At 41.5% G+C, this 26,756-nt stretch overlaps 1 protein-coding gene across 2 annotated transcripts in view; it reads right to left on the bottom strand.

The window, feature by feature from the left end:
- Positions 1-413: 413 nt before the first annotated feature.
- Positions 414-26,756, bottom strand: part of lsamp (limbic system associated membrane protein) — a 170,396-nt gene continuing 144,053 nt past the window's right edge. Inside the window, exons 5-8 of one of the 2 annotated variants that reach the window (XM_084018834.1) lie at positions 12,584-12,712; positions 11,663-11,783; positions 4,418-4,566; positions 414-2,667 (exon numbers count right to left, since the gene is read on the bottom strand). In XM_084018834.1, the coding sequence (XP_083874960.1) occupies positions 2,570-2,667; positions 4,418-4,566; positions 11,663-11,783; positions 12,584-12,712 (497 nt within the window). In that variant the 3' untranslated portion in view covers positions 414-2,569. Of the gene's footprint in view, positions 2,668-4,417; positions 4,567-11,662; positions 11,784-12,583; positions 12,716-26,756 lie in introns of both variants that reach the window. The other variant, XM_084018833.1, reaches the window with a different exon arrangement.

Raw genomic sequence — 26,756 nt, 5'->3', positions numbered from 1 at the left:
CAGTAAGGAAGATAACTGTTGCTGACCGACTCCCATAGTATGAGCTATTCAGAGGCTAAAAATAAGTGAGACAGTCTGCAGAAATACCAATGAAGTAGAAAAACATCAGGAGTCAGGTTAATCCACGTCAAAGAGGATACACCAGTTGTTCAGTCATAGAAAATCAATAGAAAAGCATGACGGAAAAATTATAGCATGAAGCAGCTTTCTTCCTATCTTCCTATGTGGAAAAATCTGATTGTAAGATATTGTTTGTGTTGTGATAGAAATGTTGTTTTAACCGTTTAAATGCCTCAGCTGTACAGCTCTGTTCCACCATTCTTTTGCCCACATGAAAATTAGACTGGTTCAGATGGCGTCACCAACACTACAATGTCACACAGCCATAGCCTCAGAAGCATTTACAATGAAAACACTGGGGACAATTTCTTTAATGTATGACAAGGATGACATTAATTACACGTGTGTGTTTTACAGTACTGGTACTATCTCAGCTTGGTTGTTAGAAGAGCGGAGACGTGAACACACATCCAGTCGAGAAACTGAGCTGGGCGCTGGAGTCCATACCCTATTAGTCACCTCACAGTAGGTCGAAGTACATGGCAAAGAGGCAGCTAGTAGTGGCACCAGTTTCAACAGGAATGACCTTTTCCTGAAAGGTCCATACTGTTTGAAAGGTCTTCATCTTTTACAAAATATTGACACATGTAGTATTCAGTTTAACCACTTTGTTCATAAAGAAATAAATTCATGAATCTGTGAGGTGTGATTGAAAAGAAATGCTGAAGGGCATAGAATATAATGGATTTTTTTTAAAGATGCCCATCAGCACTTGGTGGCCACTGAGAGGAATAAGCATTCAGTATTTGTTTCCTGCGCTCATATTGAATTCCTGGTATTACAAGCTAAACATAATATTCAATCTCCTATAACATCATTTAAGCCAGCACTTGTATCATCTCAAGGATAAGTACAATAATAATGGCACAAAACCATCTTATTTTTATGCTTTTTTTTTTTAAAGAAAAAAAAAAAATACCAGTGGGCTTCAGTTCAATTGATAGAGCGGGGTTGCCAGTACAAGAGATCTACAAGTTAAGTATCCTCAACACTTCGCTACCCTATTCAGAAACATGGACACATACAATTTGCCTTTTCATATAGTATAAGGATTCACACACACACACACAACTAAAATGAATGAGGTAAAGACAGAAAGAAAATCAACCTCAATATAGTATTAATTTTTTTCTGTATCATTTCATATTAAAACACGCATACTTCTTTGAAAGAGAAAAAAAAAACGAAAAAAGTAAGTCATTCATTGGTGTCATACATTTTTATCCAAATTCCAGCAGTATAGAAGAATGATCCTAAAACTAAAACCAACTAAAAAGCGAACACTGCATGGGGGTAACAGTATATGCAGCTAAATGCGGCGCAGCCTGCTGTGGAGCAGAGAGAAACTGCACAGTATGGTTGGTTGTTCATCACACAAGCAAACATACACTGCAACAATTTTCCTCTGTGTCCTGTTGTTACAGTGGCAGAACAAGTTGTCTTTTCGTAGAGAAATACAAAATTTTACTATGTACAGTACGCATCACTATAACCTACTGTGTTTCTTTTCCTGCTGCAACAGAAAAAGAGGGATTCTTTTGGAATAAAAGGCGAGTGGTTGCAAAGCCACTGAATGAAGATGGAGGTATCCATTCCCAGATATAGTAATTTTCTCAGGTTTGTTTAGCTTAGTAGGATCAAGTCGATTCTATTCACTGCATTCTCGATTTTCTGGGCCTCCACAGCGACAACCCATGCGGCTGCTGCATCTAGAAACAACCTCATTGATTGGAGAGATATCTGGCTAATGCTCTAAGTCTGTGTTTCAGTCTCATAGCATCCGGTTCTGATATTACAGACTCTAATCTCATTATTTTCCCTTTGATTTCTGTATATATTAGTTTCAAATCTATACAGTTTATGGATATTTGGCAGATACTTTGCATGTTGCTCATTAATGCACTGGTTAAACACTTGGTTAAATCTACTATTTAAGTTAACATAACGCCTCTATGGGAGCAAGAAGAAATATATATTTGTCATCAGTATTTCTAGAGACAAATGATTGTTGGCATCCTGTGAGCAGGTGCCTCTGCTTTCCCATGAAGACAACAATACCACAAATCCCAAACCCCGTCCAGACCCAAAGACAAAATATAGCACAAACAAATGCAGTGCATACAAATTAAAAAGAACAATGCACTCATTTAAAAGAGCACTGTTTGCTTGTTCTTTCCTTCATTTCACTGTTTTTTGTTGTTGTTGTTCTTATAACATTTTAGTCATAACCCTCATCGTTTTTTGTAATATCTGTAAGCAGTGCCTGAGAGCACATAAGGTTTTCGTATCATGATGCAAACAGTCTGGGGCGGGGTGGGGGGCTGGGGAGGGGGTTGCGGGGCGTGAAGCTGGTAATAAGGTAGTAATAAGGATGTCGGTGAGTTGGAGAGACGGAGGAGGAGGAAGGACGGCCAGGACGGGCAAGAAGATGAAGAGGAGGGCAGCGGTATTAACACTTGAAGAAAAGGCAGGCGAAGCAGGCCAGCAGGAGCCACAGTGATTGAGATACACAAGCAGAGCCGTTGATATCTCGTCCTGTCCCGGGTCCTGGACGGGGAGAGAGACGTGGAGAATACCAACAATGATTTTTAGAGTTGGAAAAACATGCAATATTATAACAAATAGATTATACAGTATATAGTTACACACACACACACACACACACACACACACACACACACACACACACACACACACACACACACACACACACACACACACACACACACACACACACACATCTTTGAGCATCTGAAAAAGTGCTGTATAAAACCAATGTATTATTATTATTATATATGTATATACATCCATATGCACTTCTTCTGAGCAAGTGTCAACAGACTTTGAGAGGTGTCTGGTGACATCTGGTGGTCATGTTATGCTATTGCCTGCCTTGCTGTGCGTTGTGCTTCAGAGAGCACAGCAGAGGCATAAACTGGGGAAAACTTAGAGGAGCTCAATGCACTACAACTTAAGAAAGCATGCAAGCAACACATGCACAGCATCTAGATAAAAATGCAAAGTGAGAAAACACACTTAAATAGAGAAACACACTGCAAAACCAGAAAAACAAGACCAAATACAAAAGTCCTGCAAGTCATAGTTGCATGTTTTGTATTTGGTTGTGATTTCTGCATTTGCAGGGTTGATTTGATTTTGAAATGCTCTGCATTGTGAAATAGATGCAAATGCTCTTGATTTGCTTTTGTTTTGTCTTTTGCACTTAAAAAAAGTAAAAAATTAACATTGCAATATTTGCTTGATAGCTTCAACCCTTCACTCATGTTGTACTTCTGGTCAAGCCATCCGACGTCATAGCAAATGTGTCATAGCAAAAAAATAAATCAGAATTTCAAATCATAACAGTTAATCAATATAATGTCAAAGAGGCAGCGGTGGAAAAAAGCAGCTACTTTACTAAAACGTACTGACATAAAAGTAAAAGTAGCAGTACCACAGTGTACACATACTCAAATACAACTCCTGCATATTATTACTGGATTATAATAAGTGAAAATGTGGCAGCAGTACATTTTTATGCTGCTTCGTGGTTAAATACATCATCATCTATACCTTAATTTATATTTTGGATCAATTATCTGAATCTGCAAAGTAATTCCAAACTGAAATCAAATACATGTGGAGTAAAGAGCAATATTTCCGAAGTATAAAGTAGCATAAAATGTAAATACTTAAGTAAAGTACTAACAATCTATCTAAGTACAGTAGTTGACTAAACTTTCCAACACTGTGAAGAGGTCATTCGTAGTGCCAGAATCACAGTTATCACTCACCTCAATAGCTCCATTTCAGCTTTTTGGTATCAATTTAGTCTGAGCTGCTTTAATTAACTTCCATGCAATCATTACCTGCATATTAGCTACATTTCCATGAGTTTGATTAAATTACTTTAGTTGAGTGAAACCGTTTGGAAAATGGCTAATGAATGACTACACAGCTTTAGTTCTCATGCTGGCTTCGATTGTTCACCTTGAAGCTTGAGGAAAAGCAGAAAATTACAGTGTCGTTGCTGCTGATTTTCAATGACTCGAAAGGAAAGTAGGTTAATAGAATTAATACCACGATGTAATTCAATCTCACCTTGAAACTCAAAATGATTCAAATGATGACTTGGTGTAGAAGTGATACTCTAACGTTTACTGGCATATTTCATGTTTATGTGTGTTTGAATTCTCTAAAGGTGTCACAATGAAATCTGAAGAGTTATGTATTTATTGAAACGATATTCTTCCATTATAGACTCAAACCGTGAGCTACGGCACATGTCCATACTCACTATAGAGGAAAAGACTGGCATTCTGGACGCCCAGTCGGTTCGAGGCCACACAGGTATAGTTCCCATAATCCTCTTCGGTGACGTTGGCGATCATGAGAATAGTAGTAGTGCCGAGAATCTGGATATTGATGCCCTGGGCATTGGACAGCCTGGAGAGGATAGACAGACAGAAGAGAGGTCATTTTCAGTAGATTGCAAAGTAATGAAAATCAGAGGTCTTGAAGCCAAAAGGGAGTGATTTGGGCAAAAATAATAGTGTCTGCAGTGTCTGCATACATAAAAGAGATTTCATGAGAGGAGATTTCATGAGAGGATAATTGACCAACAACTTGCACCCATTTCTTACTAAAAGAGAATTTACACTTTGAGTTTGACATGGCCACAGCAGTGCTGCTGTCTTCTTTGGGTTTGTCACTCCTCTCTTCCATGTCCGTGGTCTCTCTCTCTCTCTCTCTCTCTCTCTCTCTCTCTCTCTCTCTCTCTCTCTCTCTCTCTCTCTCTCTCTCTCTCTCTCTCTGCTGAACACCTGCTTGCAATCAGCTTATCAACCCAGAGTACTTAGTTGTAACTACACTCAATAACCAGCGGTTGTGCTCGCGTCTGATGCTCATTTGTTCCCCGTGCTCCAGGAATCCTGTTACTGCCCCCTCCCAACACACACACACACACACACACACACACACACACACAAATACACACACACACACACACACACACACACACACACACACACACACACACACACACACACACACACACACACACACACACACACACACACACACACACACACACACACATCTGCTGTTCTCCAGCAACTCCTGCAATAAACCTGTTAAAACTGTATCTGTAACTCTATGTGCTTCCTGGTCTGTGGTCTGGGTTCGGGTCCACTTGCCAAATACAAAAGCTCACACTTGATTAACAGCCTTGCAGCAACAAGTGTGACATGATTCAGCTGTTTTCTGACTATGACCTGACATCCCAGAGGCCTAACGCTGCCGTTATTAAATAGATCTCTGTGAATCTCTCCTTGAATTTGACTTGATTATATTTAATGTAGAAATGATGTTACGTTTAATACAATTTTAAATGAAAAACAAAAAAAGATTTGAAAACAGCCAAATCTACGTGATTGGAAATAAAACAGACCTCAACTGCCAAATCTTATCAAAGCATTACTATAGTTTATTTACTGTATTTGAGTAAAGTCTCCACAGAGCTGACAACATTAATCATATTCCATAACGCTGGTTATCCTTTTTTGTGCTGGGAATCCTTTTTGCAATAGCAGGGTTCAGTGTCATGTCAGTGAACTCTCTGCGTGTAGGCGTTGTGATTTTTAAGAGGGGAGATCTTTTTTCATCTTCTTTTTTTTTTTATCATGATCATCCTTTTACTTACAGTTTGACACAGCGCTTACTAGAAAGCAATGCTTGACCTCCGGCAAATAAGGTTGATGGTTTTTTTGTTTTTTTCATTTAAGTTCGCAGAAATGCAACTACTTGTAAACATGACAGCAACAGCAGAGTGCAAATATGAGATCAACATTGCGTAGGCAACACGTCTGCATGGATATCTGCCGGGGCAGTTTTGCTCTCCATTGTCCTCTTTAATTGCTTTTATGTCTTTTGTTGTCTTCAAACAAACGGGATCATTGTTAGATTGGTATGCTGCAGAAGTTCTTCCCGGCACTTCTGGGTGTCCTAATGACCACTAAACTTCTGCCAATCAATTATGTCAAACCTTGAACCCCTGTCAACCAAATAAATCAATACAATTTGCTGACTCCGACTGTTTCCCCCGCTGACGAACTGTTACTCACGCCACGCCACGGGCAAATAAAACTCTTTAAATAACGCGGCGCACATAATGGATTCTGCTTGTTGTGAGTTAATTGAGCCCCTTTCGTATCATGAGCGAGGTGGAGTTCATTTAAGGAGCCTCAACTTAATCCTGCTTAAGTCTGGGTAATGTGGTAATCGGGATTGGAGCGGAGGGGGGAGAGCGGGAAGTTTGTGCTGACACATACTTGGCTGATAGAAAGTATTAACATAAAAAGGAAAAAATGCACATCATGGCACAGCATAATTTGGCTCACTGGGGAGCAGCGACTTGATAAAGTGCTGAGGTCCTTCCTATAGGGACACCTTGGGAACTGTGTGTGTTTGTGTGTGTGTCGGAGAGCTAAGGGAGGGTAAGTGCACCAACAGTGTCCCCACTTCATCTAAAAGAGCCCCCCCTCCTCCCACGATAACGCCAGCAGCAGATCTATCCTCCAGTGTGTCTTCATGAGAGGTGACTTTACTATTAAAAAGGTCTGCGTGCCCACAGAGCATGCTGAGAGACCCAGATAATATGCAGCACAACAGGGAGCTGAAAGCAAACAGCTATTTTTACTATAGATTACCGGGCGTGATGCAGCGGCAGGGGAATCAACTGACCTAAACAGGTCAAAAGAGATAGATCCCTCTTTTTTTTTTGTTTTTCGCAGTAAAGGTTGAACTTTTTATTTTGTTTTCTCTCCACATTTTCTGTGAGTTCAAACACCCAACAGCACAAAAAAACTGGAGCATAAAGAACAGGAAGTTGGATCCCCAAAGTGCGTCTCCTGTTTTCTATTAGCATTTTATTGAGCTCGACATTTCCACTGCCCATTTGAACTTTCAACACATTTGGCAGATCTGCAGCTTCTCTCACTTTTGAGTTCATCCTCATTTATGCCTGTGTTTCTGCCAGTTTCCTCATCTGGCATAATAGACCGGAATACGTTATCAGAGGAGTTGGCAGAGTTCGGGCACGTCTACATTTTTTTTTTTCCGGAGGGGAAGTTCTTTCCAAGTGTTCTGATCATTACTGCAACACACCCGGCGTGTGTCGTCGCAGGCACAGGGCAGCGGTGATCCAATGGATATCTTCGGTGATTGCTTCTTGACGCACAGAGCCACTCTGCCTCGAACTCACATTAAACCCTAGATTGAAATGATTTGACCCCTCTATGTGGCAGAGGGTGTGGGCCGGGCGGCGGGTCGCTGGCCGGCGGAGATGAGAGACCAGAGCGAATCATCAGACGGACAGATTTGATTCTGTAGCGTGTGGGAGCATCTAAAGTAGGTTATCACTGCCGGAGAAAGTGACAGGCCTGTTATGATTCAAGGCCGATGTTAAATGAAATCAAGTGGAGAGTCCTGGTGAGACAATAACCCAGAGATGATTGAAAGCTGTTTGGTGTCCGTGACAACCGCGCATCGGCTGATCAAACGACGCCCACACACACACACACACACACACACACACACACACACACACACACACACACACACACACACACACCTGTCTATCATGTTCGCTAACAGCTCATGTTTGATTTTCTCATGTAATAACCATGCATGAAGAGATTTACTGCACAAAGAACAGGAGCAACCTACTTTAAAGTATGCTTGAAGAAATGGACGGTACATTACACTACATTTACAAAGACATGTTTTTTAAAGATGTAAGTAAGTAATGAATTATGGGGTTGCAGATAACTGGACAATGTTTTGTAGATTGTCCTTTAGGTTTGTCATTAAGGATTAATTAGAAAACAAAACAGGAAATGTACAGTTTGATCCAGGATTCCAACATAGACCATTGGTGAAATGAGACAAAAGCAGAAGGGAGAGTCATGACTGACAGATAGTCATATTTTTTTCCAGTTATGATATCCTTGCCAGCTGCTTTCAGATCATTATGTTTCCGTTTCTACTGGGGTGAGTCGGGTGTCGAAGCACTATTGAGACCTCAGATCCTGGTGAATTCAGAGATGCTGTGAAGCAACGTTTCCTTCATATTTCAGAGGATGAGTTGCGTTTCATTAGCTGCGGAGGTCACATGGATGTTAAGACTGACAGAGACAAGGTTAGGTGACTTAAGCCTCTCTAGTCAGAGGAGGAGAAAGGAGCGAGCTCAGCAGCCAAGTACTTGTGCCAAGCAGTTTGTCCGAACTGTGAAGTGTTAACTCCGTGGGTTTGGTTTCTTTGGGCAGGTACGAGCGATGCCTTCCAAACTTGGCACTAGATAACTGGAGCAAAAAATGTGCACAGAAGCTGCAACGTAATCTGGGGGAAAATAACCCACCAGGAGGAAAATGAAAAGTTAGAAGTTGCCAAAGAGGCACAGCTCATTTATTTGTGTGGTGTTGTCACACTATTAATAAAACATTAACATACTTTACCTGGGGTGAAAACAGTTTTAACGTAAACTCACCTTCCCGCATCAAAACAAAGTGAAAAAAGAGAAGATATTAAAAAGCTTCAGGAAAACAATGAATCGATGTTAAATTAAATGAGGCTTTGCAAGGATATTGCATCAGTTATTACGATATGAAACATGACACTTTCCTCAAACTTTCTATAATAAATACTATTAAAGGAAGGTTTAATTCAACAAGGGAACACAAGCAATCAGAAAATTTTTATAATATTAAACTGTAGTTCTAAAAGTGATGATCAAAGATCAGTGTTCATATTTGAGGCTGAAATAACGAGAGGCCACAACCCAAACCCAAGAATCTTTCCCTGTCTCCTCACTTTTCATGCACTTTAACTAGTACGGCCCGAGCGGGGGAATTGTACATTTGGCATATTGTGAGTGCAGGTGTCACCTGCTATACAGTTACCCAACCATGATTTGTTCTTTTTCAGCAAAAAAAGGGATTGACTCCTTCACAGCCAGCATGATAACCCTGGAAATAGCATGTTTGGATTTAAAAATATCATGTATGTAGCCATCCGGTGCATATCAACACCCAATTTACAGGGCTGTCATTTTGAAATGAGACAGCTGGAGACATCGTTTCGACCAAATCATTGAGCTAACATCATCTAACTAGTTACAGCTGGTAAAATCTACTCGCAAATTTTGATATTGCCAGCTGAAAAATGGGAAGACCGCTGCATCTCTGTCAGTCTGAAAAGAAAACAACCCGTAGTTTAAAAAATGCCTAAGAATTAGGAATAGTAAATCTGGCACTGTGACTGTTGCGATAATGGAAAGCTTGACAGCAGCCGTAACTAACACACCTTGTGTATTCACATGCAGATTTCAGGGTTTTCATTGATAACCTGCCGTGTTGATGAGGTTAAACTGATTAGAAGGGATACAAGTGCAGAGCAAGGCCTTACCAATCAGGTAAATAAGACACAACAGGCGGTTCTGATTCCTGGAGAAGGGACTATGAAATTAACTAGCCAAGCAAGGATAAATTACATTATTATGGTGCATTAACATCATCATCCAAGGAGAAAGTGCAATAACACATTCCAGTGGCGTAGAGAGAGGCCGGGTCATGAACAGGCACATAGCCAAAATCCTCCAGGGGACAAAACAATTGAGATAGATGGCCGTTGGTAACAACAGATAATGCAAAAATATTTCAACCACCATAAATCTTGCTTTTCAAGCGCTGCCGTGATAGGCCTATTACTTTAGAGACCATATCTATGATAACACTTGTGACAGTCCTCCAATATTTTCCCCCCAATCTTCAGTGAACCTTTACTGCTGTAGTTTGGGTGGGAGTGAAATTGCAGATCATGATGCTCTGCATGTGCAATTTCCTTATCGTTGGCACACCCCCCCCCCCCCCCCCCCCCACCCCCCGTTCCCAAACTGACTCAGGTGGTGCGTTTGCTGCAGAGGACGGACTTATCCAATGATTCGATGATGAAATGGAGGCACTGGGTTGTTGTTGCGTTTTTGAATGTCATTACATTTCGATCGTCTTCTCGTGTTTTCCGGACACATGCGCGACACTCAGATTTACCATTGACCATCTGTGTCTGGTCACACAATTTGCGATTTCATGGGAGAAACTATAGCGCGCGGAAGCTCGTCTCCAATGATGGGATGAGAAAAGGGCTATTTCAGTGACTGCGGTGTATAAATTGTTCGGGGAGGACACCTGATCTGTTCTCCTTGTTCTCTTCTCGAAAGGATATCACAGAATCCACCGCTGTCTCATGCAGTTATTTCAATTAACGGCGGAATAACAGCCCAGGGAGTGATTAAGTGGGTGATTAGTCCTTATCAAACCACACAGATGATGTCATCAAATTAACATTGGGATGCGACAATGGGGACTACTGTTAGGGAAGATTTGACAAAGGGATCAAAGAGATCCATTATAACCGCCGACCGAAATGATAGGGAGCATGCCTGGCACAGAAATTTGAGCGATGAAGCTGCTGCCACATTTGAAGGATGAGGAAAGAAACTACTCTGGAGAGAGCATGTAGAAAGTTTGTGACCCAGGCAATTAAAAAAAAAAGGGGCTGCTCTCTGAAAGATCACAGGCTGGATTTCAATGGAGTCCTCCTCCGAGATCAATGTTCAGGATCCACCAGGTACTTGCAAAGGGAACAATGGCCATTGTGATTTTTCATTTAGGAAGCTGTGCTGTTGTTATATGTCCATTCGCACAACAGTGAACAGCCTCTTTCAGCTGCCACTGTCATGTTAATTTAGTGTAAATCTCATTATTTTTTTGCCTCATTATTTTTGGATCTGTAATGGCGGCAAAATAAAAAAACAAGTTTTCTCCTCGCCTCCGGACAAATTGGGTCAAGCAAGCTTGCAATCTGTCAACACGTGCATGTCAACAGCAGGACTCCATAGCTGTAACTAATTAGTAGTTATCACAACTCCGACTGTTTCAATCGAGAACGCGCCGGAATAAAAACCACAAGGAGAGCACAGAGTTTGCTCTGGTACTTAAAAACAAATCAATCAACTTTCCCAAAACTGTTGTGAAGCATATAAAGTAAAGGCTTTTTGTTATTATGTCATTTTCCAATAATGGTTCTAGGTTTTCTGTGCTAGAAACATTACAGGAGGGTAATAACAGTAATACTGGAGAGCTTTGGTACTTGGTATCGTTTGTTTTTGAGACAAATGGCTCATGCACTATTTAATGTCTTGTTTGACTGCTTGTATGCATCTCCCTCTCTTATCGCTCGACGGGAAAGAAAGCATAAAAACTGCATGGAGCGATCGTGCAATACCATCTTGAATCAGCGTGTGAGTTGTGTTTGATCTTGTGACTTCTAAGGGGTTTCTATCTCTTTTTCCTGATTATTTGATCTCAAAGTGTCCTACAGAATAAAATACTAGAAATCGCATTCCATCCATGCACGCAGCTCCGTACACGTGTCTCTGTGTGACGTAAACCCGAGGAGTGATTGTGTAATATGCGTCAAGCTTTACCTTTTTTCGTCTCTGTACCATTCGAACTCCGGCGTAGGCACCGCGGTGGCTTCACACTGCAGCGTCCCCATGCGGCCCACTTGAGTCTCCGAGCTCTGGGTTTTCTTTATTGTTGGAGGGTCTGAAGAGGCAAACAACATTGGAATAAGTCACATACTAAAACCAATAACCAAACTCTCAAGCACAGCAAAAGTGTTTTTGCTCCCCCTTAATGAAATCATTTCGTGTGACACCTGTGTTTGTCTTCAATTCATTTGTTTTCGGCAATGCTCACATTTCCGTTTCCTAAAAGTGGAATTCATTTTATCCATCTGCGTGTGACTAACGTCAGTGATGCCAGATGGAAAGTGCTCTGCATTGGATATCGCAGATAAAACTGAATAAACAAGTTAAGTTTCTTAACAATTTCCACAAAAAAATCACAAGGGCTACGGTTCGTCTAGAAATCGTGACATTCAAGCACTTAGACTAAAGTAAAAATGATGTGATTTGTTCTGATGCGATATGCTTTAACTCCTCTGTGGGGGAGTTGGTTTGTGATGTCTCATGAGCTGTTAATCAACGTATACATCCCTCTCCTCAGATCCAACGTGGGCCGCTGATAAGATGTCATTAAGTGATCTCGTTTTGAAATGCTAAGTTTCTCTCAAATGACGACGGTGCGTGAGATTCGCCATGGTAACGGCAGCCGCAATCAAAGCTGGAGATCTTTCCTCCTCTTCCAGGATTCATCTTGAGAAGAATGAAGGGTCCTCCAAAACTTTCAAGATACAGCCATGGCTCTCTGCCACGCTGAATTCTCTATGTTTCTACACTTTCATATGCTTGCGCTTGTTGAGTGTATCATCTTGTGAAATGTCTGACATGAAAGGTGATGAGCACATTGATCAGCGCTCAGTGCCGTCGTGCGTTGTTACTTACAGCTGACAACCACATTGACGTATTTGACGTCAGGCGTGGCAACGTCGTTGCTGGCCTTGCATTCGTAGCGACCCGCTTGGTTCCGCATGATGCCTATAATGTCCAGGTACTCTTCTCCGTCCAACGGCTCTGCTGCAGAGAGAGGGGGGGCAAGAGGGAGAGGAACAAAAAAAAACACACAAAAGACAGAAGAAGGAAGTTAATGTTTGCACTCTCTTGAGTTACAACATTGACTTGGACATGTCTTTGCTGTATGTTTGAATATAGTCCCACTGGGCTTTATCAAAACTATGTTCATGCGTCTACACACTTTGGATGTTTATTTATTTTGTCAGATATCTGCTTTATAGTACTACTGCTATACAAACTGATATTTCATTGTATTTCTTTACAGTTGACATGACAAATAATAAAATCGGAACTTCTATTATTCTGCCTCCCACGCCGGATAAAATAGTCCATGTTCAGGTGCAAAAAGGAACGTATGTGTAACCTTGCATTTCACAGTTCAAATTGGTATCACATATTGGTCTTTATAAGTATGAGTCTGCTCAAAATGAAGTAGTTTAAAGCTGCACCTCATCACGCTCTGTGTGAAGCCGACGTGGGAGGCAAACGGCCTTCAATTTTAGAGAAGTAGATGAGACAACTTTAAGTCTATTGAGACTTGTTTTTCATTCAGAATTTAATACATCTGCCAGCAATTTAAGCTAGGGGATGCTTCCACATTAAAATTCACAGTCAGAACATGTTGGCAGACTGAATGACTTCAATTGTCTCTTAAAACTGGAAGCCCATTTAATATTCAACAACTTGTTGAGCTGACTTTTATTATTTGTTTGTCTGACAGCTTCAATTAACAGAGGAGTTACAATCTTCAAATCTCGGGCAAAGCATCTAATCTGAATGGAAGGAGACCACAGAGTTGTATCAGACAGATATCTGACTAATTGTTTAATGAGCAATCCAGCTAATTAGCCATGTAAAGAACACAATGTCTAGGTATCTCATTAGGAAAGATCTTCTATGTCTTATTGAAGATCTATGGGTCAGGAGGAGGAAACGGAAAATCCTTTGATATGCTGCCATATTAATTGCACTTCATGCTTTTTTTTTTAATCACATCTGAAGAGAGCAATATTGTGAGGACCCTGAGATAGTATAATTTGCAATGTGACAATTCATTTGGTGAATGTGTGACACTGCAATTCATTTGAAAGAGACTCGATGATTATTGCTGCCCCGTGTTTGCACACGATACAAAGATGCACGGATAGTTCGCTTGACTTGATCCTCCGTTCTATATCCATTTCAAAATGACGGCAAATAACATTATTGGAAACTGCAAATTAGAAACTAAATGAGGAATCACTTGCTTGAAGCCAGTATAGTGCAGGTATTAGAACGTTATTTAAAAAGATACAATTATCTGCCCCGAACGAGGGAGGGAGTCTCTCAGGACTGACAAGATGTAATAACTACAGTGATATCGATTGGTTCTTCCCTTAATCTAAGAAAATAAGCAATGATGTTATCTTGGGCGGTGGAAATACATTTGCAGAGAGGACATCTCTGGGCGGAATGGGGAAAATGCACTGTTTATAACAACGGTAAATGTCAGCAGTCTCACCCGCAGGCGATTCTGAGACACGAAGCGTTGTGACCCGAGACCTGAACCTCCAGGGACTCTGATATGGTTAAGTCACAAAAACAGCTGTTCTGCTTTGGCGGACACACATACACGCTGTGCCATTTCAGGCCGTGAAGCTCACAAACATCACCACGTAACAGCAAAACATCGCCCTGTCTTCTATACATCACGAAGCCCGAAGATCGGAAAAAAACGGCACCAGGCCTCAGTGTTTGAAACAGAAAGAGAAATATGACTAAAAGATCCATATCAAGTGCGTGATGGAGATGGAGGTCAGCTCATACAGTATTATTTCATATTGATTGAAAGATCAGTGGGAGCCTGATCAAAGCCGAAGCCAGACCATATTCAGCTCCCGCTGGACAAACTGCCAGAGTAACGTCGTTGGAGAGGAATGATTGAAAAATCTGTTGCCATGGAAATTCTATTGAAGCTCAATCTCTTCTTCAGCACTTTGGTTTGGCCCTGGATGAACAGACAGAGAAAGTCAGGTGACTGAAAGAGATCAAAGTGTAAAGAAGTAGGGGAGAGAGGAGAATCCAAATATGAGATGACAGGAAGCGTCTTGACTATTTTTTTTATTTATTTTAAGTGCAGCAATTAAGTGTCGGTAATCTCACCTGCTGTATGAAAAAGCAATCGCAATGGATGAATGGAAGGCGATGTATTGTCTAAAGAAATAATTCATGACAATACATTTCACGCATCTTTGTCCCATGGGACAATACAGCTTCCTGCACAAGAAGTGCGTGCCTCACGTTATGTTTAATGAAGTGTAATCCAGACAGATTGGTTATTTTTGTCTTGAGAAAGTGTTAACAGTGTGTGTACAGTACGTGTGTGCGTGCTGTGCACATGACGTCGATGCCTGCGTGCGGAGGCGTAATGTCTCTTTTGTGCGTATAAGCATGCGTGCATGAACTGGGAGGGAGACGCAATTCCTTGAGGTTTTTCAGGGGGCAATGAAAGTGGTGACTGATTGAAAATGTGCACATTAGAAAAGGCCCATGAATCATTACACTATATCACATAATCACATTTCTATGCTAATCTGGAGAGAGGAGGAGGGAAAGTTGGTGACAGAGGGGAAAAGTAGATTAAGTAAGGGAAGAACGAGCTTCTTTTCTAAAACTTTTTATTCTCTCCAGATAAATATGCCAACATACTGATGTTTAAAACAAGTATGATTGATGGATAGAAAAGTACAGCTGGTATCATTGATTGAGGAGGTATTTGGTAATAAGCCAAAAGTATTAGACAAAATAAAATTTGGAGCTGCGCGCTAAATTAAGAGTCAGCCTGAGTCATTGGCATTCCCCCTCTGGGCACGGAGAATGTCTGTGCCAAATTTCATGTCAATCCGTTAAACTGGTGTCAAGATACTTAAAAATAAAATATCACCGGGGTCAAAAAGTGAACTGTAGTTCATCCTCTGAGGACCATGCATGTCTGTACAAAAAGGCACGGAAATCCATTAGTTACTGAGATGTAGTTCAGTCGTCCAAAATTGTGGAACGATAGACATTAAAGTCACATCACAGTCGTGGTTAAAAATGAACAGCTCATATTTATGACTTCATTAATGTCATCACAAAATATTTTTGTCATTTTGTTTATTTGTGTAGTTGGCCAGGTATGGACATAATGACAAACTACTGGTAATGCTAACGTCTGACCTCAAATCTTCCAATTGGAGGAAGACTCCGTAAATGGGCCTTTAACTGGGGAAACGCTGTTAACTTCCCACATGTTTTGGAACATTTGGAGCAAGCCAATCTTTGTTATTTTAGAGTGGTGTTTTTCCATCTCTCATCTCATAGAATTAACATTAATTAGCTATAGATGAGTAAATATAGAATATGGGTAACAATCGTCATAGCTGGTGAAATTGACAATAAGTTGACAGTTGCCAACTTGCTGTAAACGTTCAGCTGCTGCAGACAAGGTGTTAATTCAATTTGGACTGTTGCAATTTATGAATTACACACTTTCAAATTGCAATTTTGATTTGACAAAAGTCATGGTATCGATGATGGAAAGATGGATGGAGACATTTTTGCCTATTCTTTGTCATTCTCGCTCACGTACACACATACTGTGCGCTGTCTCTTCCACCTGTAAATCTGTGGATGCAGGTCAGAGTTTGAACCCCTGCCAAACCGCAGTATGTTTGCTGCATCTTTTGCTTATATATTCATGTTGCAAGTGCTTTTCTCTGACTTTTCTCCCCATATACTTAGAGTTGGGGAGCAAGTGCCAGTAGCCTTGAGCTACTCTAAAATAGAATTCACAATGAGGAACACAGAGGGAATAGGTGGCAAAACACATTGTCTATTTTCTACTCTGAGAGAATAGTTTAAGAGAAACTTGTGGTTGCAAAGGTGTTTTTGCACCACTAGATAGACAATCCCTCATCTCTATAATATGTAAATTCTCTCTACTGTGTGTCACCACTGGGATGCTGCTATCAGTAAACAATGAAGATGCTAAGTGTCATAATTTGTTCCAATTTTGCGCTTGTGATATTCTTCAAGTGCTATCCTATTTTAGAGGCTGCATATCTAATTTTAGAATGGAACTCTTGCATGATTGTCACGGGAAATGTATACCCAGCCTGCAAACAGTCCCAAATTCAATTACCTTTGCTGAGACGTTGGTGTTTTTATTCCATTTTTTTTAGAAAGCATTGTTAGGAGACGATGCAAATTAATACCTCATATGTAAGTATTTGAAAGACTGTGGGATTAACGCCTAAGAGTCAGAGATTCATGAAAAATTAACTATGCTCCAAAAGATACTCAAAATGAAATCCATATCATTTAGAGAATTATTGGAAATATCTGCAAATCATTAAGTTATAAAGAAATGCCTACAACTAAACGAAGCACTTTATCTAGTTATTATTATTCAAAAGCTCATGAAATTTGTTGCAAAACTCGATGAAACAGGCAACCATTAGTTACTGTCCGCATTGCACGATGATGGTACAGTTATTGTTTTTAAACCCACCTTTCACCCCTTCTTGGACACCAAAAACTCAAATTTCCATTCACTAATTTGCCAGGTAGCCTGGCACTAGCCGCGCTGAAAAGACAGTGCACATAATTGCAGTGTTTTTCCACACATTATACCGCTGAAAGCCCGGTGGCCTTTGGGATATGCAACAGCAGGCTTTTGGAAGCGAGTTGAGGGGCCTGGAAGAAGAACACTTCCCCGAATGCCTGCTGGAAACTGATTTGCATTGCACTATAGGAACATTAAGTTTGTGTGAAAAAGTACACGTTTTCTATGTCAATTAAAAACACTCAGTGGGAGTAGGGGACAGCAGTGGCACACATTCTGTAGGCAGACACACATGCCCCCTTTCTCCCAGAGAGTGGGGCGCGCGAGAGAGAGACAGAGAGAGAGAGAGGGATGTGACTCACAAACTGGCAACTTCAGCTGGCAACTGGATGGCGCTCATTTGCATATCCTCATGCATCATTCATCAGCATCACTTTACCACAGTGCGAAACATTACATTTATTTTGCAAATGCTAATTTATGCTAAGCAGTTGATTTGAGAAACTTCAGAGTCGAGTAGCATAAAAGACCCTGCGACATTTATTTCCTTTTGTCTGCGCGAGTGTGACACGTGCACCGGTGTGTGTGTGTGTGCACGTGCACGCCGCCGCCAGTCCCCTCTGGACTTTTGTAAAACTCTGTGTTTGAGCATGTGTGCGTTTGTGTTTGGACAGTTGGCCCCGGCTTTATCAGAGGAGGCCACATGGCGGCTCCCTTCCTGTCAGGAGTCAGTGCGATTTAAATGATGGGTCAACATATAAATGCAGAGCAACTATCCTCATTAACACATTCCTCCCGGTGGAGACAGTGAAAACGATGACTTGAGCTTGAAACAAAATGAATCTCAAGCTCACTCGTGACACTATTGGCAGCGTGTCGCCATAAACACCATGCAACGCAATACTGCTATCTTTGACTGTGCCAGGCATTGGTTTTAAAATGAAAAACATAATTTTGCAACATTAAACTCAAATCACTGGCAACCTGAAACGTCTCGAATCCTAAGTGACGAAAACACCAAAAAATAGCCTTGCGAGACTCATCTCGTTAATGCGCATTGTTATATTGCCTGCATTCTAATGTGTTATTACACTTGGCAGCATGACTGTGTATCTGGGAAGAAAACACTCCTATGTGAACGATATCTTCTCAGCAGTCTGAGGGACAAAAGGAAAACTTCTACTTCTATTCACAAGCCATTTGCTGCCACTGCTGCTGGCGGTGCAGAAATAACACAGGTGTTGGAGCCAAAAACACGACGGCTGTTTATTTGCCGCTTCTTGAGCCGGAAGAAAATGATACGCGCAGCAGAGCGGTGCGGCCGTCTGTTTTACTCGTCGCCGCCGTTCCTCTCTCCATCTCATTCTCCGACTCTCTCCTTCTCCAAATCCTCCAAAAAATCCTTTTGTTGCTATTTTCGAGGAAGCGCCCGTGTTGTTGTTTGTCGATGTGGCCGCACATTGTTCCGTGCTGTATAGCTACTGTTGTCTGTCCGGTTTCGAGTCTGAGGCTTTATGAGGAGATTAATTGTCGATAAAACAGAATAGGGTTCAGTGATTGAATTCCCAGGAAGGGTGGTTGGGTTGTCTGCTTTCTCTTACACATGGCTGATAAACGGATCTATCCTATTGTTGTGGGAAGGCTTCTCATTACTGTTTAAATGGATTCAATGGGCTGGTGTTTGCCATGGGAGAAAGAGCCTTGTGTTAAGCAAGAAAAGCAAGGTCAGGCATAGACTATCGCTGCTTATCCTTCCACCTCTGCTTCTCTCCGTTCCTTTTCTCACACAGCAACAGACGTGGGCAGAGAAAAAACACGTACATGCAGGATAGCATAACTAATCAAATTTGTGTGAGATGAACTACACTGCATCTTTGCACGTAAGGCTCGAGGTTTGGTTTAGGGGATACATGTTGTAGATGTGTGTACGCGGCACAAACCGTCGCCGTGTGCACGTATCATTCCAAACGACGACGACTCTATCAGCTTTATTTAGTCACTGAATGGAGCACGGATGTATAATCACTTGCTCCCTTTTTTTGTCTACAATGCTGGCAACATCATCATGTTATGTTGTTTTTACTATGCCACTATTATTAGAGAGAACAAAATTTAGATTTTGGGACGGTTTACATTCACTCCGGGGCGGTGGAAACTTTTTTCCGAGACGGTTCTGGTCTGGTGGTGAAAAAAGTTTGGTCTGCCTCAGAAAAACTGGCAGAGATCTGCACTCTACTGAGAACTGTTTTACAATATGCTAAAACTGAGTTGTACTCCTTCCCAAGATTGTATGAATAGTGTAAAATACAACCTACGTTGCCACGAGGCTTTTATTCACACAAAGTATTAACAAAAGAATCGTTGTGGTATTGATATCATACACTTTTAAATAACACCCAGCTCCAGTGAAGAGGCGCTAAACAAGCCTCGTTGCCTTGTGCAGGGATTCAAACCAGAAACCTGGAAAATATTGAGAGCACTTCTCCTTCAGGCTACTTCCTCCCGGAGGAGCTGTGTGACTCGGGGCTTATGGGCCGGGGGTGGGAAAAAGTGCTGAGTTTCTGTGTGAGCTGTAGCATTCAGGCAGCCCAGCGGTGGCTGCACCTAATGAGGCCGGGCAGACAACAGGGCAAGCTGTGCTCATGATGTTCTGTGCATCGTGTGACAGCAGACTGATTTCGGAGCAGCTGCTGATGATGCTGACTGTAAACAAACACGGGAACACTGGCTGTCAGCAGATCTGAGACCTGCTGAGAGACGGATGAACAGCTGTCTTCTCTCGCTAAAGGGCTGGTATTCGAGCGGTTGTGCGTGTATACAGGCACGCACACATACACAGCTGGAGACTAGAGCTTTGACCTAGGTTGCTTTGACAGGGACCTGTCACCACCTTACACTTCATTCCCACAATCAGCAGGCTTGTCGGCTACTCTGTCGCGGGCTGCTTGGGGACACAATCATATGTGTGCACGTTGGTGCGTGTCTCCCGCCTACTGTTCTCACCCTATACAGCATGGGAGCTTCACTGCTGAGGCACCTATGCATCTGCACTCCTGCCGACTCCACTCCCTCCTGAGAGTCGAAGATGCGTGTGTGTGCGTGTGTGTGTGCTGTGCTCTCAGACTCCATGCCTCTCCCTCGACAGCGAGATGAGGTGCCGAAAGGACAATTGAAGTGACTGTCATACTCCGCAGAAGGAAAAGATGGGAGGATGATGGAAAGAGGAGACAATGAGAGTGAAAATGAGGGAGAGGAAGACAGCAAAGTGACAGCTTAAGATGGATCGGCAAAGAGTAGGCGAGAGAGAACAGGGAGAGGGCTTTCCAGGCAAGGTGACAGTCCTGGAGGAGACTTCCCTTAGCCACTTTTTTGGAGCACGGCCGACACACATCCAGGGCTAGCATAGGAGGGGTGTCAAGGGCGCTCAGCATCAAACCTCCTAAAGGCTGCCCTGCCAAGCACCGTTATAAAAGGGTTATGCCTTCAATATTCATCTAGTTTAGGAGCATGGGCTGCAATCCAAATCAATTCATTTGAACAGATGTCTTCGTTGCAATGAATCTGTTGTGGTAGATTCATAGCCGACGCTATTATCCAGGACACCTTCCGTGTTCAGTATGTTGCTCAAGGACACTGTAAACACGACTGCTGATGGGGTGGGGGGGGTGATGTTTATGAAAGTTAATCCGTCAATATTGTGGTTACAGGGCAGAACTCGGAGCCGTTCCTCCATTCAGCCGCCAGGGTGCAGCATTGTAAATACAACAAGGCCTCTATGTGCCTTGAATTTAAATCACCCAGCACCCTCCTACTGTCTATACAAAAACCACAGATGTCCAGATGTGTGTGTCTCTGCCTGACTGGGTCCAAGGTTCACTGCGGTTGTCATCCCCGCAATGCTAAATGACTGACGCACCCTATTACACCAGAGAGGTGAGATGCAAATGCATAATTGAACATTAATTAACTACTGGGGTTACGATAACAAATGATAAGAATGATTGAATGTCCAATAAAACTGTCCATTTGCATATTAAAGCACTGTTCTTTTCCTTTCTCTCTCCATCTCCAGCCCCTTGTCTTTTAAGTTTGTTCCTTTCCTCTCATCTTCCCTGAGGATGGCGTAACATCCTCCAGTTGCTCCTCTTACCAGCTCTGCGTGGATCCCCCTTGTGCTAAGGGGAACCAGGCTGCCAGACGCGTGTATTTTTCATACCTGCCTGACCATTATTTTGTTGGTCTGGGTTGAACGCATTGAAGGATTCCCTACTTGAACAGATTCCCCCTCTTTGTGCATGATCGGTACTGACACCCAGAAGCTCCAGTCCACCACCTTAAGCAACTATTTTGAGGGGACTCAAGCTGGGAACCAACCAACTAAAGAGATCAGCACAGATATGATCACAGGTCTCAGCACACACATGTCAAGCAGGCACCGCATGCACTCGACCACACCTGCGTTCGTGCTCAAACGCTGTCCTTTCCTCACCCTTCTCTTTTAACGTCTTTCCTTCCTCCCATCCCGCTGTATATCTCCTCACCTCCGTCCCCCCACGCTCTATTGATCATTCACCTCACAGGTCCAAGCAATGAGCCATGCAGTCAATATTCACTCCAGCTCCCACGTAGAGGCTGAACAAAAAAAAATGTTTTGATACAATTTTAAGTCGTGCACGATGTGCTACCTGCAGCATCGCCCCGCTGTCTCAAACAGGTAAAACGGATGTCACACTGCGTCTATGGACATACAGTGTGACCGCCTCAGATCTTCAAAGTCTCCCTTGTTGCCTTCAGTGACCGCGGTGCAAAGAATCCATTTAATGAGACAGCCATGTAATGAGAAACTTGATGGAAGTGTTTGGGTTTCATGATATCAGTTGATATATTTGACTAATTCTATGCATGCGGTAGAATATATAAAATGATAGCAACCCTTATTCTCTCAATGAATTGCAGTAAAATGACTGTTAATTCATTGAATTATGGAGGAATATCTTCTAGTCAGATACAAGGAGATGAGTCAGAGAACGTTTAGGTTCATAAAAATTACTCTAAGTCCTCCAAATTATATGAACAAATAGTAATTTGGAACTTTCCATTAAATTGAGACATATTATTACATACATTGTATTTTCTGAAGTGATTCCCCTCACAGGGATGCAATAATTTGACAGTGCCTTCCAAAACCATAACAAAGACATGGAAATCATTGGGGTTAGCTGGTCAAATGACTTCATTAAGGTGAGGGGACACAAAAGACACCATTGTTGACTGTGGGTTTGAAATGGGAAAAAAAACAGTGTTCTTCTGTGTTAAAGTCACCCATCCACATCAACCTCCCTATAAAGACTTTGTTGCACTATAATATTGTCACTTCCTCCATCCTTTACTCCTGTCATAACCACTACTACCACTAGAGGGCTTTGTCACTACCATGGGACACTTGCTGAAATGACCATGTGTGTTTTTTTCTTGGGAGGGCAGTCTCAAAAAAAAAAAAAAAAAAAATCTGCAACTAAAGAAAATGGTCACTAATTATGTACACTAAGTACACTTAATGCGAATTGACAAAATGATTGTACAGCATTTGCGGCCACTTAACCTGAGCAAATAAGAGATTTGGTTATTTACATTTCATAATATGCATACATTTGGCCCCTTTTATGCAAACGAGCCTCACTGAAATATAGTTTCTCTGTCACATTTAAATTCCTAGCCTCAAGTTTTGAGGAATGCCTCTGCAGCTCGTCGTAGGCCAGGACCTGGCTTGCTGTCATTTTTGCTTTTTCTCTCTGTTATTGTTCTGCCGACTGTGTTCTTGCCACATGGAAATTCAGAAAAACAGACTCAAAATGCTCATCTTCAAAACGTTATGGGCGGACAGGCGCTGTACTAGCACCGCAAACCAGACCTTGAGACGGGTCGGATAGCGATTGCAAGTGATGCTTAAGTCATGGTGCTGCAATCCATTCTTTGTAAATCATGGAAAAAAGGGTTAATAATCACACTCAGTTCTGGTGAGGCTATTATTTGCGAGTATGCTAATTGTTACACTTTTGCTATCTGCCCTGGCAATGCAAGCCAAACAGTGAAACCATTTGGGTGAAGCGGTGCATGTACCACTTTAATGAGCACCTTGTTTGCTCTGCCCGCAGACGTCCACGCCCTCACTCATAATGAAGTATCTGCTGTCTCACTGTCATATTTTATTATGCTCAAAGGGTTGCAATGTTTACCAAGGCACAGTATTTCACATTTCGTCTGATGGCTCTCTGTAGTCTCGACACGGCAGATACAAAAATGTCTGCATTAGACTCGCTCTGGCAATGTATTACGAGACCTTGGGAAAATTCACTCAATTCAGTCCCACAGTCCCTTAATTACAAATGTAGCACAGTGATGTGCAGGCAATAACCTGCCTGACCGCTTGTCTCAATGACACAAATAGTATCTTTTTATGGAGCCTAATTATGCATATATACACACATATACCCGGCACTGAAAATATGCTTTCTGTTTATCTTTCAATCCATCCAGCATGCCATTTTGCCATTAAGAGACCCAACACATCAGTTTGAATCTAATTAGCTTCTTGATAACCGAGCGACAGAGGCGACCGTGGCGGAGAAATAAGATTGTCCAGAGCTGAGAAAGTGCGGTTTCAGCTCGGATGGCCCTATGGAAACAGATGACAGCTGTAATCAATGTGGACACCCTGAGAAATCCCGCTATTAACTATCTCATAAACAAATCCTACGATGGAATACCAATTGGCTGAAAACATTTAACTCCAGGACTGTCACTCTGGTTATATGAATTGTAGGGATTCATTTAGGTTTTACTTCTTAACCCTTGAGAAAATAAGTTTTACTGATAAAAAAATTGGGGTTCCGGGTTGTTTTGTCTTCTTACTGTCGTTAGTTAGTTTTACAGTTTGACGGTTTTGTCAGTTTGATTTAAAACAAAAATGTTTGCTTGCTTCTCTATCCTCCCTTTTGGTATGAATTACATTTGGGTTTTTCTCAGTATTTGAAAATATAATGAAAGAGTGGCACTGCCGGTTTAATAGTCTTTGGTTGCTGTGATGCTTCTATGTTGAAAAGAGTCTGTGGGTCGGCTAACAACGTGGTTACATAAGCTTTTGTAAGCATTTATTTCTTGAATGTGGCTAGGGCTGCAACGAAGGATGATTTTTTGTTATTTATTTATCGTCTGGTTCATAAAATGCCAGAAAATTGCTTGTTTTGTCTGACAACCCCCCTCCTCCTCCTCAAAAAGCAAGGAAGAATTCATATTTGAGAAGCTCTAATTTGGGCATTTCCCCCACAAAAAAGACTTTGATTTTCTTCTCAATTATCATTTATGAACCACTACACCGCCACTTTCTAACGTCCTACCAGGGCCCTATGACACTCTTTTGTATCCGACACAAAGCATCTGAGTACAAGTTCTTGCATTGCTGTGTGTTTTTAACGGCTCCTGTGTTTCCACTGTCCGTCTCTCTGCTGTGTGGTGCTACATCAGATTGTGTCAGGGACCGAGTGGAGACACATGCGCAGAGAGAGCACACAGGCCACAGCGGGATGAAATGTGCCTTTGGCAAAATCCTGCACCTTCCTGTTTGTTGACATTTGTGCTTTAGAAGGTAACTGCTATGAAACAATCAGAAAATAACGTTTTCTTATTCCAATTCACAGCTTTGTCCTCACAAATGCTGGTCCCTCGCTTCATTCACTCTTCAGCATGCTTGACTGCTGCTATGCTTAGTAAAAAAGTTAATATGATCTAGTGTTATTATTTAGTCCGATTCATTGTATCTTTTCCTTTCAGAACTCTCGGGCTTGCTCTACTTTAAAAATAATGGCCACAAAGGCAGATGGGAGATTGGATAAGTGTTTATTTTTAGCAAGAGCACAGCATCAATAAGAACAGCATCGGGTGAGAGGTCGGTTGGAGTTTTTCAAACATGTCTGGAAGCTACAGTGCAGTATATGCAGCAGACAATCTGTTTGTTTATAGCTGTGGCTGCTCGTGGAATGGTGCAAGCTTCCCCAGGGGTTTAGTGTGAAAAAGTGCCAACGTGTCTTTAAGGAAGAGTTAGCAAAGCCCATGCAAAATGTTTTTTTTTCTTTTTCTTTTAATCACTTCTTATTAAACAATTTTAAAGAGGATTTCCAGTTGAAAAGACAAACTGTGTATTATCTGTCTGACAGACCACCGTCCCTGTCGTTAATATTGGGCCTGTTGTCTCATGTGGTTTGCAGAAGATACCATTATTGCCCTCATTTTAAGACTATTCTGTGTGTTTGTGCTCTTTCGCTGACATCTGTTGTTACGATATTCACACATTCACACGCAGTGGCATGTACGTGTGATGCGCAATGTCATCAGTCTGGATAATAAGGTGCGGTTATGCATGGATGAGCGTCAGCCAAATGTTGGCACTCAAATCTGTGTGACTCATACTCAAGTCGTAGTCACAAAGTATTGATGGGCGGGTTAATAATGACTGTGAAATAATGCAAGCCTGTCAAAGATTGGTCAAACATCGAGAACATTGTTGGTGAATTATGTTTTTTACAACCTTTAGTCATTTGCATGGGCACCTGGCAGCTCAAGGGCTCTCAAGGAAACTGTGTGCACTTTATTAAAGTCACAGTGGAGAGAGAAACACGGGCAGGCAGCAGATGATGGAGAAAGTGATGGTAAAATGGTAAAAAGTACACACTACACTGCAGGAACTGTATTAGAAAATAGCATAACTGAAAGAAAACCCTTTTTTATATTTAAATGAAATTATATGAACATACAGTGGGGAAGAAATACTCTCTACTTAGGGAAAGCAATTAATACTACAGAGCAAAATACTCCGTTAGAAGAAAAAGAACTGCATTCAAAATATTACTCAAGTAAAACTGCAAAAGTGCTCTTAATGCAGAATAACATTTTATAGTGGTATAATATAATTATTGATGCATTAATGTGCAACGTTAATGGTGCTGCTGGTAAATGTGGAGCTCATATTACCCACTTCACTGCTTGGTAGATCTACAATAAGACATCATAATACAGTGTATTAGTATTATATCTAGTTTAAATAAACTGAATCTGTAAAATCACTGAAGCTGCCAATAAATGTAGTACAGTAAAACGTACAATATTTACATCTAAGATGTGGTGGAGCAGAGGTGTGAACAAGCATAAAACGGTAATACTCAAGTACAAGTACTTTGACATTTTACTCGAGTACAGTGATTAAGTAAATGTCTTTACATTCCAACACTGTTGACATAAATACATTTATTAACTGTTTTCCCACCTCTACTCAATAAATGGGATAGCAGTTGTAAAATGTTCCATTTCCACTCAATATAATTACACTTCATTATTTCATTTTCATTAAAAAAAGCATAAAAATAGAGCTTGTTTGTCAATTTTATTTTCCTGTGCGAGGATCTG

This window comes from Eutrigla gurnardus, assembly GCF_963514095.1.
Source record: "Eutrigla gurnardus genome assembly, chromosome: 10".
NCBI lineage: Eukaryota > Metazoa > Chordata > Actinopteri > Perciformes > Triglidae > Eutrigla > Eutrigla gurnardus.
The sequence above is the reverse complement of the archived record's forward strand: the minus strand, read 5'-3'. Positions and strand labels throughout refer to the sequence as shown.